Consider the following 15,758-nt stretch of genomic DNA (forward strand, 5'->3'; position numbering starts at 1 on the left):
GCAATCTGCAGAGTTACAAAGCTCATAGTCTCCCACAAAAGGATTCATTCTATCTAACAGAGAAAACTGATCCAGACCTGCCTAAAACAACTCAATATATTACCGGATATTACTTCCTCAAACGTCTGTGTGTTTGGATGCAAAAGCCAAACATCTTTGTTTGGCCTTCCGAAAACGGATGAACTTAGGAATCAGAGGTTAAAATTTATTTATAAAGCTGTTGCAGTACAACCCAAAAACCACTAGGGTGTAACAATATATCGAGTCTCAATAAATCGCAATACAAAAATGCAACAATATCTGTACCCAAAATGAACATTACTGTGTGAGGAAAAACCTCAAGTTTACAGAGTTTTAATGTCAGTACTACGTTAAACTACTATGTATAATAATGCAATGGGGGAGTATTTGTGGGTCCTGATAATGCCAAATGTCTTATGTTACCAGTAAAAATGTTACCAGTACATTATTTTAAACATATCTAGTCAGTGACAGAGTGCAAGCATATTCGTCTAAAATAATTCTGTTTCAGCTTCAGAATCATGGATATTTTTATTCTGGTGTCACCATCATCCTGTGCTTTGGGTTATCAGCTCCAAGCCTATTCATTTCCACCCCAGTGTAATACCAAATTTAGCATTTTAATCAACAGTAAATGTTTTGTTAACGTTTTACCGCATGTCTTGGAGTATCGCAATACTATCGTATTGTGATATGTATCGAATCGTGACATGAAGGTATCGTTTCACCCCTGCTTACCACTGTGAAACGGTCTGCTCAAGTCGTTCTTGCAAAGTTGCTTCAGATCGATCGACTTGATCATCTATCGACGACATCATTAACTGTTTACAATTGCTTAAAGCCTTGGAAGCTGACTCGCGATTATGGTTGGCCAAACACCTTAATCGTGTGTTGGAAATGTAACGCCCCTTTACCACAACACAGTGGGTCAGCTGGCCAATCAGAGCACTCCGGGCAGTTTTTGATGTAATGTGTGGAATAATATCTACGTGGTCATTTGGGGTGCGGGTTGCGAATCAATAGGCACGGCCGATTGCAGGTCCAATAGCCAAGACTATTTTGACTCCATTCGGTACCCACTGATTGTGTTCACGCGCTGTAGTCTGAAGACTGTCAAAGGTTTCTAACTACAATGTGATTTGCAGCATCAAGCACAGCATTTGCACACTGCAACTGAAGTGATTGACCACTTCAGTCATTAAGGGAGCACTATTTGCTTTCTGTATAATATATAATTTGAATAAATTTGAATCTTTCATGCTGCTAGTTTCAGGTAAGACAACCGCATTTAAAGTCCCCGTGAACCAGTAGTTGCAACCTTTTCTCCAGTGTTGTGACGCATTTCCAAGTGAAACGGAATATTGAACAGAGGGCGGGGTTTTACTTTAGCGCTCCTCCTCTCCATCTCTTGCTCATAGCAGACTGACGGTTGGAGGGGAGTGGTTAAGCGTTTGCAACCCAAGCCGTCAAACTGACGTCATCAGAGAAGGAAGCGGAGGCAAATGTTCAGATTTTGATCTCGACAAGCAAATAGTTTGTGTATTAACAAGACTAGAAATGTAAAGGGTACATTTTGATTTCATGACGACTTTAAATGCAGAGTGAATCCACTAAAATATCTCCAATATTATATGACTGTAAAGGCTCATATTTGGCTATATATTAGACATCTAGGCCTCTGTATAGCCTTTAGTGTGATTTATGCACATTTGTTCAAAATAGCCTGTATGGGCAGATTGTCACATGATGTAGGCAAAAGTTTTGCATACTAATCTTTTTTTTATTTTTTATATAGTTATTACCATGTTGGGCAGCGTGACTGTTTTTCTTAAATGCATCAACTCAGAATGCATAATGTTGGTTTGATTGCTTGTTACATGGGGAAAAAATATATACCTGATGTAGTCTAGATTTACTGCGGGTGTGGGTCAGGTCGCTGTCTTTGTCAATCGGGTCGGTATGGAATTAAATGAGTGCTGCTGTCGGATAACGGGTTGGTTGTTCTGTTAAGTACTGCAGGTGCGGGTTTACCAAAGAGGACCCTGCTGGACTCTGTTTGATATACCTCTTCCGTAATGCTCTTCACATCTGGAGTTTGAAAATCCACAAGCTCTTAAAGTGAGGAGAGGATAGGAACTGTTTGTGTTCTCAAAGCCAGAAAAATATGTAGGCTGTCTCAGTAGGCCAAGCTTGTAATAAAGTCACCCCTCAGCACCCCATAATAATAACAGTCTGGCCGGGACCTGTGGATAAGGGGTTGTGAGCCTGAGCAACCGCATCCGGTGCAACTGTCCCAAAAACAGCCAACCACAAACGGTTGTGGTGCTTCCTCTGGAATGTACATCACTGTTTATTGCTGAATGACACAAAATGGAGAAGCCATGCGGATGATGTTTTGGCTCCGGAAAGCAAAAACAAACATGATTCAGCTGTGTATTTTATGTAAAATAGATGGCTTTCATTTGAGAAGCCTACTTCTAAAGTTAGAGACTTTGTTTAATTTTGCAGTAATTTCATGTTTCAAAATAAAACCAAGTTAAATGCAATTCATTGTTTATCCATTGAAACTGTTTTCTTTCTTGTATATCACTTGTAAGCTGTGTTTAGCACTGCACCGGTTTACAGCTAAACACATCTTCTGGTGTGTGCCTCAGCAGCCACGAAAGCTCTGCTCCATTGATGGTCTTGTCAGCCAATTGGCCGTCATCTATGTGGAAAATTGAAGCAAGGAGACAACCGATATATATATATATATATATATATATATTTTTTTTTTTTTTTTTTTTGGATCTGTTCTGTTAGACTGATTCAGAAGTGATCAAATAGGATTCATTGTTTAGCAGACATTTTCATTAGGCCACAAAAGTGAATGTCCTTTGGGTTTAAACTTTTGGTTACCAGTTCAGACCTTTAACTGTTACATTACCATTCCATTTGGTTGTTATGGTAACTTTCCATATCTTTCTGTATCTTCAGCTGTTAGAAGCTTCTTTCTGATGATTAAGAGCTTAGATAGTCTCTTGTATTCTCAGCTGCCTGTGCTTGTATTTGCTAGGCCAATTTCATAAGAAAGCATTTGCTTAGAAAAAAAACCCCAATGTATAATTAATGCAATATTATGCAATGCAAAACAATTTCTGAGGTACTTTGTCTGTTGAGTCCAAGGTTTTGAGTATGCAATTGATGAAAAATAAAAATGAGGATGTTTGCTCATGAACTTGCAAGCAAATAACTGTAGATCTAGTTTTACAATTCAGGTTCAAGTTATGTATTTATCTGTGGCCACCTGTTTTTTTTAAATATCAATCTCTTTTGTTTTCTCCACAGGATTTTGAGTAACAACAAAATCCAGGAACTTCTGAATGGCTCTTTCATTGGTTTGTCATCACTGGAACGACTGTAAGTTCAAAATTCTCTTTATTTGTTTGGCCTATATTGTAGTTGTAGTTCATTTTAGTTTGTTTAATTGGCGTATACACCGTAAAGGGTTAGTTCACCCAGAAATGAAAATTCTATCATTAATTACTCACCCTCATGCCGTTCCAAACACGTAAGACTTTCATTCATCTTTGGAACACAAATGAAAATTTTTTCGATGAAATCTGAGAGCTTTCTGTCCCTCTGTGATATAATTAATAATAGAATGATAGAATTTTCATAATTGCTTGAACTATCCCTTTAATAGATTGTGACAGTTTATTTAAAGGGGTGGTTCGGGATTTTTGACATCGGACCTCATTTTTAAGTCAGCCTGGTTGTTATTCATCAGTGGAGACATTTTTTTTTTTTTAAATTATCCAGTCCTTATATTTGGATAGTTAGCCGATGCTAGGCTAGCGCGAGTCAATGGTATATGTTAGCCAGCCATTAAAAAACGTTTTACCCACTCCACAGTGCACCAAACGCAAATCAATTATAACACTAGACTATCAATGTATATGTCCGTTGAGAGAATAATGTTAGAAATCAAACTTACCTTTCATCACATTGCATTAGTTATAATTTGTTCCCTGTAATCATAAGCCTTGTCTACAGCAGCAGCGGAGTGATATTGATTACCTAGGCAACCGAGTGAGCCGGTACACACATGACGCAAGTGTATTTACCTGCCGCTGGCACACTGATTATCACTAACGTCACATAAGCAGAGTAACGTTATCTATAAAGACTATGGCGACGTCTGAAAGCCGTGATGACAAAGTGTCAGACTTTGAAGAGGATGAAGACGATGAATGTGTATTCAACGAACCTTACAGGTTTGAGCCGGAATACACAGACAGTTCTGTGTTTACTTTTTGCCGCATTACTAACCGGAGCAAAGTAAAATTCCGCAGCTGCTGAGAAACTAGTTCCTTTGGGATCATTGAGATGAAAGGCAAGTTTGATTTCTAACATTATTCTCTCAACGGACATTTGCATCGATAGTCTAGTGTTATAATTGATTTGCGTTTGGTGCACTGTGGAGTGGGTAAAATGGTTTTTAATGGCTGGCTAACATATACCATTGACTCGGCTAACTATCCAAATATAAGGACTGGATAATTTTGAAAAAAAAAATGTCTCCACTGATGAATAACAACCAGGCTGACTTAAAAATGAGGTCCGATGTCAAAAATCCCGAACCACCCCTTTAAACTGGCGCCCAAACTAAAACTTTAAAATTATGGTGGCCACTAGGGGTGCACCGGTTCAAATTACTTATGTTTCATTTTTTTATCATGGTTTTAGGGTTACTGTTTCGGTATAGTTCGGTATGTGCTGTGTTCAGGGAAAAAAAGGACTACTGTTAAATAAAAATAATGAAAATAAAAACAAATAATCAAACTACAAGCAACAGCACAAATAAATACAATAGAGCAAAGATACAAATAAAATAATGTTTTCAGGTACAGAAATTGAATAAAGTAATCAAATGTAAAACAACATTGCATAAAATCTTCACTGTATAAATAAAGATTAATCATTATTAAAGTTACAAAAGCTATTCAGTCAAGAGCAGTGAGTGGTTTCCTTGTCTTTTGTTGTTTGATTAACATTTAAAACACACAGCAGGAATATTAGGCTGCTGTCACTTTAAGATATAATGCATGGATCCAATACACTGATACTGATACACATGCGTTGTCTTTCTCGACTGTTTATTAGGGCTGGGTAAAAAATATTGATTTCTCGATTTTAATCAATTCTCATTTTTACGAAACGATATTGATTCTTAAATCCCAAGAATCGATTAGTCACCCTGTTTTCAGTTGATGAATGAATGGAACATTGTTGCGCGCATCCCATCCAATAAATCACAATAATCTTTGTGCTTTGTTATTATTGATATGAAACGAAGTCTCAGATTTCAAATTACGTCCATTTTCTTATGAAATTCAAAAACATAATTACCGTTTTGGCGCTGTGGCGTGAGATCGCTCTGGCGCAGCTCTAGAGAAGCAGCAGCGCAGAGCGCACATTCCTTCTCTTCCGCCTTAATAATATCAGTTACAGTGCGAAATAAACATGAATGAGCATCTGAAAGTGTGTTAAAAGATAGAGTACAACCTATCGAAGTCCGTATCATGTCACATGGAATCGCTCAATCAGTGTTTCAACCGTGGAAAGACGTTAGTAAACAAATGTCATGTAACGTCACATTTACCTCAGAAAAAAATATCCAGTGACCATAAACTCGTTAGTCAGCTAGAAAAATTAACTCTAGAGAGGAGCATTTTGTTAAATATATGCACCATATTACATATTCATTATATTTTTTTATGTTCTTCAATATTTAATGCATGTTTGAATAAATCTGGAAAGTTTTTTATGACAGCCACCATTTAAATTTTTATATAATTTCATATAACTTTATTATTATAAAAATAAATAAGTGTATTTTAAGTGTTTGTATACAAATCAGTTAATTTTTACCTTCAATATTATAGTAGGCTAATGAAGCCTATAGGCTACAACTGACTCCCATAGTTTACAATAATAGTTAAGAGATTTGTTTTCCTTGAGAAAATTTGCAATGTATTGTACCTGATATCCAAAATAATCGATATTGAATCGAATCGAATCGAATCGTAATCGAATTCGAATCGAATTGTAAGCTTGTGAATTGTGAAATTTGTGTCAATACCCAGCCCTACTGTTTATGTTCACTTAAGACATAACCTACTATGTTTGCTAGGATACTCGCCAAGACGGGCATGTTGACATTGATTTTTGTGTGAATTTGTCCGTTCAAGCGCCAGACTTGAAACAGAGCTCAATATTCGCACACTCCCTGAGACACGGCTTTCCGTGTTTCTGATGAGTGCACACACAAATCTTTTTAGTTCTCTTTCACGTCTTCTTTGAATGTTTAAATTGGCAAGGCTTAAATGAGTTTAGTTTAAACACAGATAATGTGCTGTTCAGGTCTCACCTGCGCTCGCGCTATCAACACGACGATGACGGCGTAAATGACTGGTCATAAAGCATACGGCACTCGCATTGAACAAAGTTTAAGGGAAGCCAGAATGCGTATCCATTGACAAAAATATCCATTACCCAAACTCTGTCTGTTTTACTCGTTGTTATTTTCAACAAACCATGTAATAAATGCGTCATCAGATTTGAGATGAACTGCGGTGCAAGTGCGTGTCGAACCATGGGTGGAGAATGGTATAGTTTGTTTTTTTTTATTTATTTTTTTTTACCAAAAAACCATTACACTGCCAGTGGCCACGCTACAACTTAAGTACATTAAAGTACATTTTAGTTTACCATAAATGTTTTTTAGTACACTCAGAAATTCAAATTACACATAATGTAAAAAAAAAGATGCCCAACATAGCACAACAATCACTTCACACATGTGATATTTGTAAATAAATACGAATAGTTAAGTGGCTGGAGCTGCTTTGTCTCCAATGTAGATTTAATGGGAATGTGTTTATAATGGGATCCATTTATTTTTTCAGTTTTGGCATTCTGAGTTGTTCTGAAATGTTTATTTGATGTGTACATTAACAGTTCCTTGTTCGAGACCAGCCGTTCTTTTGGGTAAAGTGCAAAGCTGGTTGGTTCTTATTCTGTTGTTGACAAGGTGCATGTTGTCTAGCAGAAAGGAACCCCTGATTTTTCTGTTGATGCTGAGGTACCGGTGAAGGATCATTAGGCTGTTGGAGACCTCGAGGAGGTCATGAGGGGGATGGTCAAGTGAAAGTTAATTATAGCTGTTGCCTTCAGGGAGCACAATTGTCTGGTCTTGGCATCAGTTTACTGCTCTGTACTTCCGTTAGCAGTGCTGGTCAAATGCTGGAGCGCACAGCTAAATTTAGAGCCAGCCTGTACATTGAAATGCCGTATTTAGTGTTGCTGTTTATGTGTGCACTTTCCCTTGCTTGACTATACATGACCCAGATTTTCAATGACCAGCAGACATGTTCACGGCGTAGGCCTATCACATAACCGGTTTCTTTCAAAGAACTGCTGAATAAAGGAATTGACACACTACGTTTTTAAAAAAAAACCCATTTTTTAAAGAAAGTATTGATTTATTTGTTCTTGCTCATTTAAGTCTTTTCAATGGGTTTGAATCTGGAAACATGGAAGTAGTTCTTTAGTTTTGTGCTTCATTAAGGGTCAGAAATACACAATGTCATCCTTGAGGGTGTATTTATCATGTCCTTATTCTTGTTAATATTAAAGTTATTTCAGGGTTATTTGTAATTGTTTTCAATTTGAAAATGTTTGAAAATGTAATGTATTCCTGTGATGAGACAGCTGTATTTTCAGCATCGTTTCTCCAGTTTTCAGTGTCACATGGTCCTGATTTGCTGCTCAGAAACATTTCTTATTATTATCAATGTTGAAAACGGTTGTGATGCCATTTCAGGATTCTTTGATGAATATAAAGTTCAAAAGAACAGCATTTATTTGAAATATATTATATTTCATGAAATATAATATATTTATTTGAAATATATATTTCTACACGTATCCAAAATGGAAATTTGTGTAATTTTACACATTTCACTATAAATTCATTCATGAATACATCTCTTTACTCTTAATATTATATTAGCCTACCATCATTTTTTTTTCACTATCTACACTATAAAAAATGTTTCATACAAAAGTCGTAAAACCAAATGAAGAGGTCTTGTAGCTTAGCCTTCATCTTAGTTTCTAGTGCTCATTCACCCCTGAGTAAGATCTGGGAATCATCTCAGCCAACAAAGAAACAGATGGACTTTCGGCTTGTGTTTTGCTTGAATGCAAAAGAAAGTGATGTTTGTTACGGTTGTGATTGTGGTGGAACCATGCGTTCCAGCAACCAGTAAACCTTGTCATCTTGAGAGATGTGTAAACTGAATTGAGAGCTTCCAACTGGACTGTTTCAGCCAGTTGATTCATGAGTGAATCTGTGCACTGTTCTGTTTATAATGTGAGGGAATTCTTTCCTCTTTTAATGTTGAGAAAATGATACAGTTCAGGGTATAACTAGCTAAACCCTTGTCTTTATAACACGTTGGAAGTGTAAACATCTTTGATCTTTGCGTGCTTTGAAAGCCTGAGGAATTCATCTTCGGCTCTCTTGACGGCACGGCGGGTTTCTGCGTCTGGGCTTTTTGGCACAGTTACCTTCCAGTGCTGCTCCCTGTGTGCCCTCTCTGGCTTTGTTTTCACACTTCTCTCTCGCTCCTATCCCTTCCGCCCAGAGCAGAGCTCTGCTTTTGTCATTCTAATAAATCGAGCTAAAGCCAGAGATGTCAGCAGTCTGATTCACGCATTATTCTCTGCACTGTGACTCTGTCTCTGTGTTGGTGTGTGTGTGTGTGTGTGTGTGTGTGCACTTTTGAAGACTGAATTGGTAAAAGGCTGATTTTTTTTTCCACCTCGTTCTCACCTTATTATTGCAGTTAAAGGTATAGTTCACCTAAAAATGAAAACTCCATGTTGTTTCAAACCTGAATTACAAACTTTGTGAGTTTTTCATTTACTGAAAGTGAATGGGGCTATCAAGCTCCAGAATTACAAAAAACATCATAAAAATATCATACAAGTGCTCCATCTGGGTGCACTATATATGTATTTTGAAGTCACATAGAAACTTTGTTTGAAGAACAAACCAAAATTTAAGTTGTTGTTCACTAAAAATCTTGCAGAAGTGGTGATGCTCAATTTGTGAATGAATCATTGTTTTGAAATGATTCAGATCTTTTCAGTGAATCAGTTAATTAAGTTCACAAAACCTGAATGATTTGTTTGTTAATTGGAATGATCCGGTACTTGCGTTTGACGAACTGACCCAGGGGCTGTGTTACACAACATCGTTTTCAACTAAAAACTCATTTACACGACAATGTTCATTTACACGACAATGGCATTTTGGGGGTCTGAAAACGCAAACTTTTAAAAACGGGATTCAAAGTGCAAATTTTTGAAAACGATACTGTTATTGTCTCCATATAAACTACAAAAACTAGAATTTGTGAAAAGGTGACATCATGCGTATTACGTTGTTCAGTCTATAGGCGTGTAGTGTTTCTTTAAAAAGTGACATCGCCTACTACTGGCCTGGCAGCATAATACAGCGTTTTTTTTCATGGATCTGTGTGAACAAAGAAAAAAACGTAAAATTTTTAGCACTTTATTGTTGTGAAACTGTACCCTAAATGATTAAGTCCCAGCGCTTAATTCAACCAAAAATACATTTTCATTATTTATCCTTATGTTCAAAATCCATAAGACTTTTTTGTTCATCCTCAAAACATAAATTAAGATATTTTTAATGAAACCCGAGATGTTTCTGTCCATTCATTGAAATTCTATTCACCCAATAGCCTACTCTGATGCTTCAAAACGTTCATAAAGGAGCTGGAAAATGGAGAATCGAGCGATTTAATCCAAGTAGTGGTGTGTGATATCATGAAAGTTTATTATTTGCATACATTTTAAAGCCTAAATGGTCTGTCATTCTTTTTTCTTTTATTTGTTACCTTGTAAGGCTACATTTTTTAAAATAGGGAAATGTGTTTAGCTGTACTGCTCTGTTACTTGCAAAATAGTAAAACCAACATGGAGAAATCATGATAGAATCGTGTTTTTTTCCAGAATTTTTTAAATATATTTTTGCCATATCGCCCACACCTAAATCCAAGTCTTGAGAGGAGTTACGAGTGCTTTTATGTGATGAACGATGAATCAGGGGTTTATTTGACTATCATTTGACTCTTTGATTAATGCACATCAAATATGATAAACAGGAAAGCTCAAATGTGTGTGTGTCACATGCTAGAACAAACCTCAATGGTGGTGTCAAGAAAGTTTAAACTTTGTTGCGTGGACTTTCAATGGAGGGACAGAAACTTCTCAGGTTTCATTTAAAAATATCTTAATTTGTGTTTGAAGTTGAATGAAAGTCTTATGGGTTTTGAACGACATTGAGTAAATTGACAGAATTTAATTTTTTTTAAATTTCTATCACTTTAACAAGTCACTGATTTCGGTCTTTTCATCCACACAGAGCTATCATATGACTTACGAAGACTTGCATTAACTTAATTTTATGATGCTTGATTTATTCTGATGATTTATTTCTTTAATAAAAAAATATTGTTTCAGGCAATGGCGATAAGCCAGCATATTTGTGTTGAAATTTGACTAGACATAAATTTTGAAAATGTCAAATGTTTTTCTTTTTTAAAAGGCCTGTCCTAATGTATCCTGAGAAATTGCTTAAAAGCTTTGAGTTTGAGCCTTCCATTTCCCCCTTTTCCCCTCTCACTCCCCCGACCCGTGTGCAAAGGTTATGAGAAGTGCCACTGGAACGCGTGTTTGCCTTTCCACTCCAGAGAACTGCCCACTGTGACCTAAAGCTCCGCCAGCTCTTCTCTGTAGAAGTGTTCTCTCACAGAAAGAAAAAAGCTTTTCCATGTGCTATTCCACATTTGCTTGACATTAAACTTTTCTTCTGTATCCGTTTCAGAAAAATGTCTTCATCAAGAATGGCATGTCCTAGAGATTCTGTTGATCAGAGAATAACAGCTTACAGGTTTAGAATATCAGGGCTTAAATCCACAGTAAGGACCTTTTCCCATCACATGTGACTCACTATATTGATATATGAGCTATTGTTGTCTAGAAAGCTTCATTCATAGTGTTTCCTGTCCACAAAACTGTTCAGGTGCTTCACTGCTCTCACAGTCGACTGCCACTGCCTTTGTTCTGACAGCATCGCGTTATTAACAAACGCTTGGAAATTGAAATTTGTGGCTTGATTTGAACTGGTAGAAGATTGTAAAGATGTAAATTGATTTTCCCCCACCTCTATTATCAATGTTGAAAACAGTTGTGCTGCTTAATATTTTGGTGGAAATCGTCATACATTTTTAAATGTTGTTGTTCTTCCAGAAATCCTATAACCGTCGATATGACCTTAGTCTACCTTCTCTCTCTTGCCGTATTGTGTGTTGTGTGCTCCTCTATTCCACTCTCAAACCACAAATGGCACAACATCAAAGAGGCTTGCATGGTTAGTCCGCCTTTGACGCAGGAACTCTGTGATGATGTTTTGAACATTGCTGGCTGACTAGCGCAGGTGTGGGCTCTGGGTATCAGTGACGGTAGCCTTTGAACTTACCCGCCCTTTGTCGGATTCTGGAATTGTTGCACGCTCACTCATTTAATGTTTGGTCAGTGACACAATGCACTATATAGGGGATAGAGAACAATTCGGACGTAAATGTGTAAATATGCTTTCCACTGGGGCAAATGTGGTGTCACGCAAACCGCCACTGCGTGACACAATACCACAGAGCAGATCATAGGCGCGAGTCTGTGCAGACCACAAAAGGTATCGGATACATTTGAATTCTACACAGAATGCTATATTATAAAGAGATGGAGCAGATTGGGAGGAGAAACGGTTAGACTGACGAGTAGAAGAGATAACACCGGTGCCATGCACCAACATAAATGACATAATTTTCAAACAAAACATCTTCAACATGATAGGGGAATCTATTAGACTGTGGCTAAAAGGGGAATCTATTAGACTGTGGCTGTCAAATGCGGCTTTGAGCTCAACAGCTGATTGGCCGAATCAAAACACGACTGGCTATTTAAAAAAGGGGGAGGAGCTGTTTGATATGTCCCGCCCTGTCTTCCTGTTTCAGTGGAAATTGCGTCAACGCATTGAATAATGCTGGATGTTTCAAGGCACTTAATGAGCCTTTAAGCACTAGCCGTCAGTCAGTTTCTGCTATAGCCATTGTACAGTGGTCGTTTACAGTCGATTCCTATAATTCATGCATAATATAGTGCAGTACATCAGGATATTATTGAATTACCTAAATGGATTCATTTTGCATATTGAATTATTACGTTTGAAGAGGTTCCAATCCTCATGTTACGTTACACTGCCAAATGAGAGAGACTTATTAAGGGGTGTGCATTGACTTATGGCTTTATGGCTACGGCACGTCAAGCATCAAAAGGTTTAAGTGTTATACCCACTGGCATGTTTTCTGAGTTTTGAATAACCTGTTATTATAGGGTTGGGTTGGCTCAGTTTAGCTCATGTTTGAAATTAACTAAAGGCCTTTTTTTCTTTTTTTTTAAGTGTTTGATAATGTTCACTGCCTAAAACTGTTTTATCTTCACAGGGACATAAAGAACAACATAATCACACATATTGAACCAGGAGCTTTTTATGGACTTTTCGCCCTCAAACGACTGTAAGTATCATTCTGTCTTTCTAGAGTGTAAAATGTGTTGACGACAACAGGGTTATTGTAGCTGACAAAAACTAACACCGTAAAAAACGTATTTGTTACTTGAAATCAAATCAACTTTAAAGGTGCTGTATGTACAGAATGTACTTTTTTTTTTTTTACTGTACTAAAGCATAAAAATACCATAGTATGTTATATTTAGAAAACATGCTAGGTTCACATACTTGTTTCTCTGAAAAACAATGCTATAGAGCTGCACGATTCTGGATAAATTGAGATTCATGATTTTTTTTTTTTTTTTTTATTCAAATAGAGATCATGATTCTCCCACGTTTCTGAACAGACAAAATAACATGTAATTTACTCTGACAAAAATGTTAATTGCCGCAGTCTGAACATCCAAAATATAAAAAGAAAGAACCTCAAAGAAAGAAAGAAAGCCTGCTTAAAAAAAGAGAAAGAATTATAATTATAAATCATTTTTATCCAGACATCAAGAGCTGTATTAGTATCAGTGATACTGACCTTCATTCATAAAAAGATGCCAATAAACAAGTATTTATAATATACTATCTTTACGTTGTCTCTACATTAATTTGGAGATTAACTGTGAAATTATTACATTATAAAATATATAAACCTATAAAAGCGTAAAAGTGTTTTTAATTGTGATTAATCGTGATCAATCACAGAAAAAAAATTGATCGAGTAAATTTTTCTATTGATTAACACCACTTTTTTATTCATTTTTATATATATTTAAAAAATTTTAGCTAGTTGCCAAGGTAACTTTTCATTTTCATTTACAAAAACATGACAAAGTTCGTATAACTTGAACTAAAATTCAAATGAAAACATTTATTGAAACATTTATAAAAATAAAAACAAATTCAGAATATTAATAAAAACGATAATAGTATCTCAGTGATACTAAAATAAATCTGGTTGACACCTCTCTTGCAGAAATGCTCTGATTCGAGTTAAAACAGTTTCACTGTTGGGTGTGTGTAACCACGGAAATAAGACTTCATCTTTCTGCAGTTCTTCACTCCAGATGGACAATGTCCAGACAGCACTCTGCACAGCATGACTGATGCTATCTACGTGTGTGTGTGTGTGTGTGTGTGTGTGTGTGTGTGTGTGTGTTGAGAGCAAGAGACTTTGAGAAAGAAAGGAGAGTTTGTTCCTTGTTTTGTGCAGAGTGAAGTATGTACATGTGGTGAGTGTTCGGCTATATACGTTCTTTAGACACACACTCAGAGGGTTCGTGTGTATGGCGTGGCTGTGTAATATGACTCACTTCTTGCCAATATAAACTGCTCTTTGGCTGGCTGAATGGAGAAGTATGCAGCTCCCCTGAAAAAGAATAGCTGTCTTCCGAACTTTTGAGAGAGTGTTCAAGATGAATTTTCACAGTTTTATAAGCCTAGTTACTTTGCCAGCTTCAGAGAAGAAAATGTCTAAGTGTCCTGAACTTTAAAAAGAAATGGCTGATGCTAATTAGAAAATGTATTCATTATTGTCTTGGGAACTAAATATTGTGTGAGATGATATCTAAAAGTATTCTCTTAAAATACATTTTTGTCATTTTTATTAAAATGTAAAAAAAAATATTCATAACTGAACAAAGAACAGATATCAAGAATTATTCTTTAAAAAGAAACATGTAATATTATCTGTTATATTTAACAATATTACATATTTCATACTAAGATTTATGCCTAATCATTCTGCAATGTTAACTGTGCAACTTCTCAAATGTACACAGGACCTCATCACATATTGATGTGCTTTTTGATGCTGAAAGGAAGCTTGTGATAAATCAAAGTGCTATAGTTTTTTTTTAATGTCTCATGCTTGTATGTCTGAAACATGTGGCTTGACATTAAAGTGAGTGATTAGATGGGGTTTAGAGACCTTTGCCAAAAACATGTTGTGTCGTGTACGAAGACTGGGACGACTGCTAGATTGACATTTAATGGTTATGTTTTGTCTGGGATGTAATGGTAGTTTGGCTGTCAATATTGTATAAATATAGGCACTAGCAGGATGAGATCATTTCCTAATTGGTGTTTGGTGAGGTGTGTATTTTATGTTTTTAGAAGTATATGTTTTGCTTTATTAAAAGCATGAGGCTGTATGAATGCTCTTTCACTCCATCAAGATCAGTGTTTTTATTGTAAACAAACTATTAAAATTTGTTTTCATTATTCAAAAATAATCTGAAATAGAATCAAATTAATCGATGAAATACAACAAAACACCTTAAAGTTAGAAATGTTGCCTTGGCAACTAAATGGAAATTGAAAAAAAGAAAGAAAAATAAATTTAAGATAAATTACAGAAACGCATACAAATACAAAAAATGTAATTAGGAACAAAAATACAAGCTAATTCAAAATATTACACACTTTAATAGTATATAATAATAGTAATAGTATATAATATAGTATATAATAATTCTGCATATAATAATACTGTAATATTATATAAACTAAATACTAAAATAACACTAATCAAGACCAGTATGGAACTGATGGGATCAGTTATGGTGTCATTTACAGCTAAAAAAAAAATAACAAAAATAATTTTCTGTGCCAATTTATAAATGTAAAAATATTATTGTGTGCGTATCAATCAATGGGAAAAAACGCTAATTTACAGCTACAATAGGTATTCAGTATTCAGAGTATAAAAATACAATTGTGCAAATTGTATGTGGTTGTATGTATTTGTTTCAATTAAAATTATGTTGTAAAATGTTTTGACAAACCCAGGTAAGAAATGATAAATAATAGTGCCTGTACAAGTTATCAAACAACACTTTCTCTTATGTTTTGTACCTTGCAGAGACTTGTCCAAAAATCTGATCGGCTGCCTCCATGTGGATGTGTTTAAAGGTCTCACAAACCTTGTTAAACTGTAAGTCATGTTTTTGTTGCTACTCTGAACCTAAAGAAATTGTTTTTAAACTTAAATCAATTTAATTTGCTTTTAGTGTAAAATTAATCTAATAAACATTTCACC

At 35.8% G+C, this 15,758-nt stretch overlaps 1 protein-coding gene across 1 annotated transcript in view; it reads left to right on the forward strand.

Moving 5' to 3' along the window:
* adgra3 (adhesion G protein-coupled receptor A3) overlaps nucleotides 1-15,758 on the forward strand; it is a 45,943-nt gene that overhangs the window by 6,515 nt on the left and 23,670 nt on the right. The window contains exons 2-4 of the mRNA XM_084108293.1: nucleotides 3,349-3,420; nucleotides 12,663-12,734; nucleotides 15,582-15,653. Coding sequence (XP_083964419.1) covers nucleotides 3,349-3,420; nucleotides 12,663-12,734; nucleotides 15,582-15,653 — 216 coding nt within the window. The remainder of the gene's footprint in view (nucleotides 1-3,348; nucleotides 3,421-12,662; nucleotides 12,735-15,581; nucleotides 15,654-15,758) is intronic.

The sequence above is a fragment of the Abramis brama genome, assembly GCF_963993115.1.
Source record: "Abramis brama genome assembly, chromosome: 3".
Classification (NCBI taxonomy): domain Eukaryota; kingdom Metazoa; phylum Chordata; class Actinopteri; order Cypriniformes; family Leuciscidae; genus Abramis; species Abramis brama.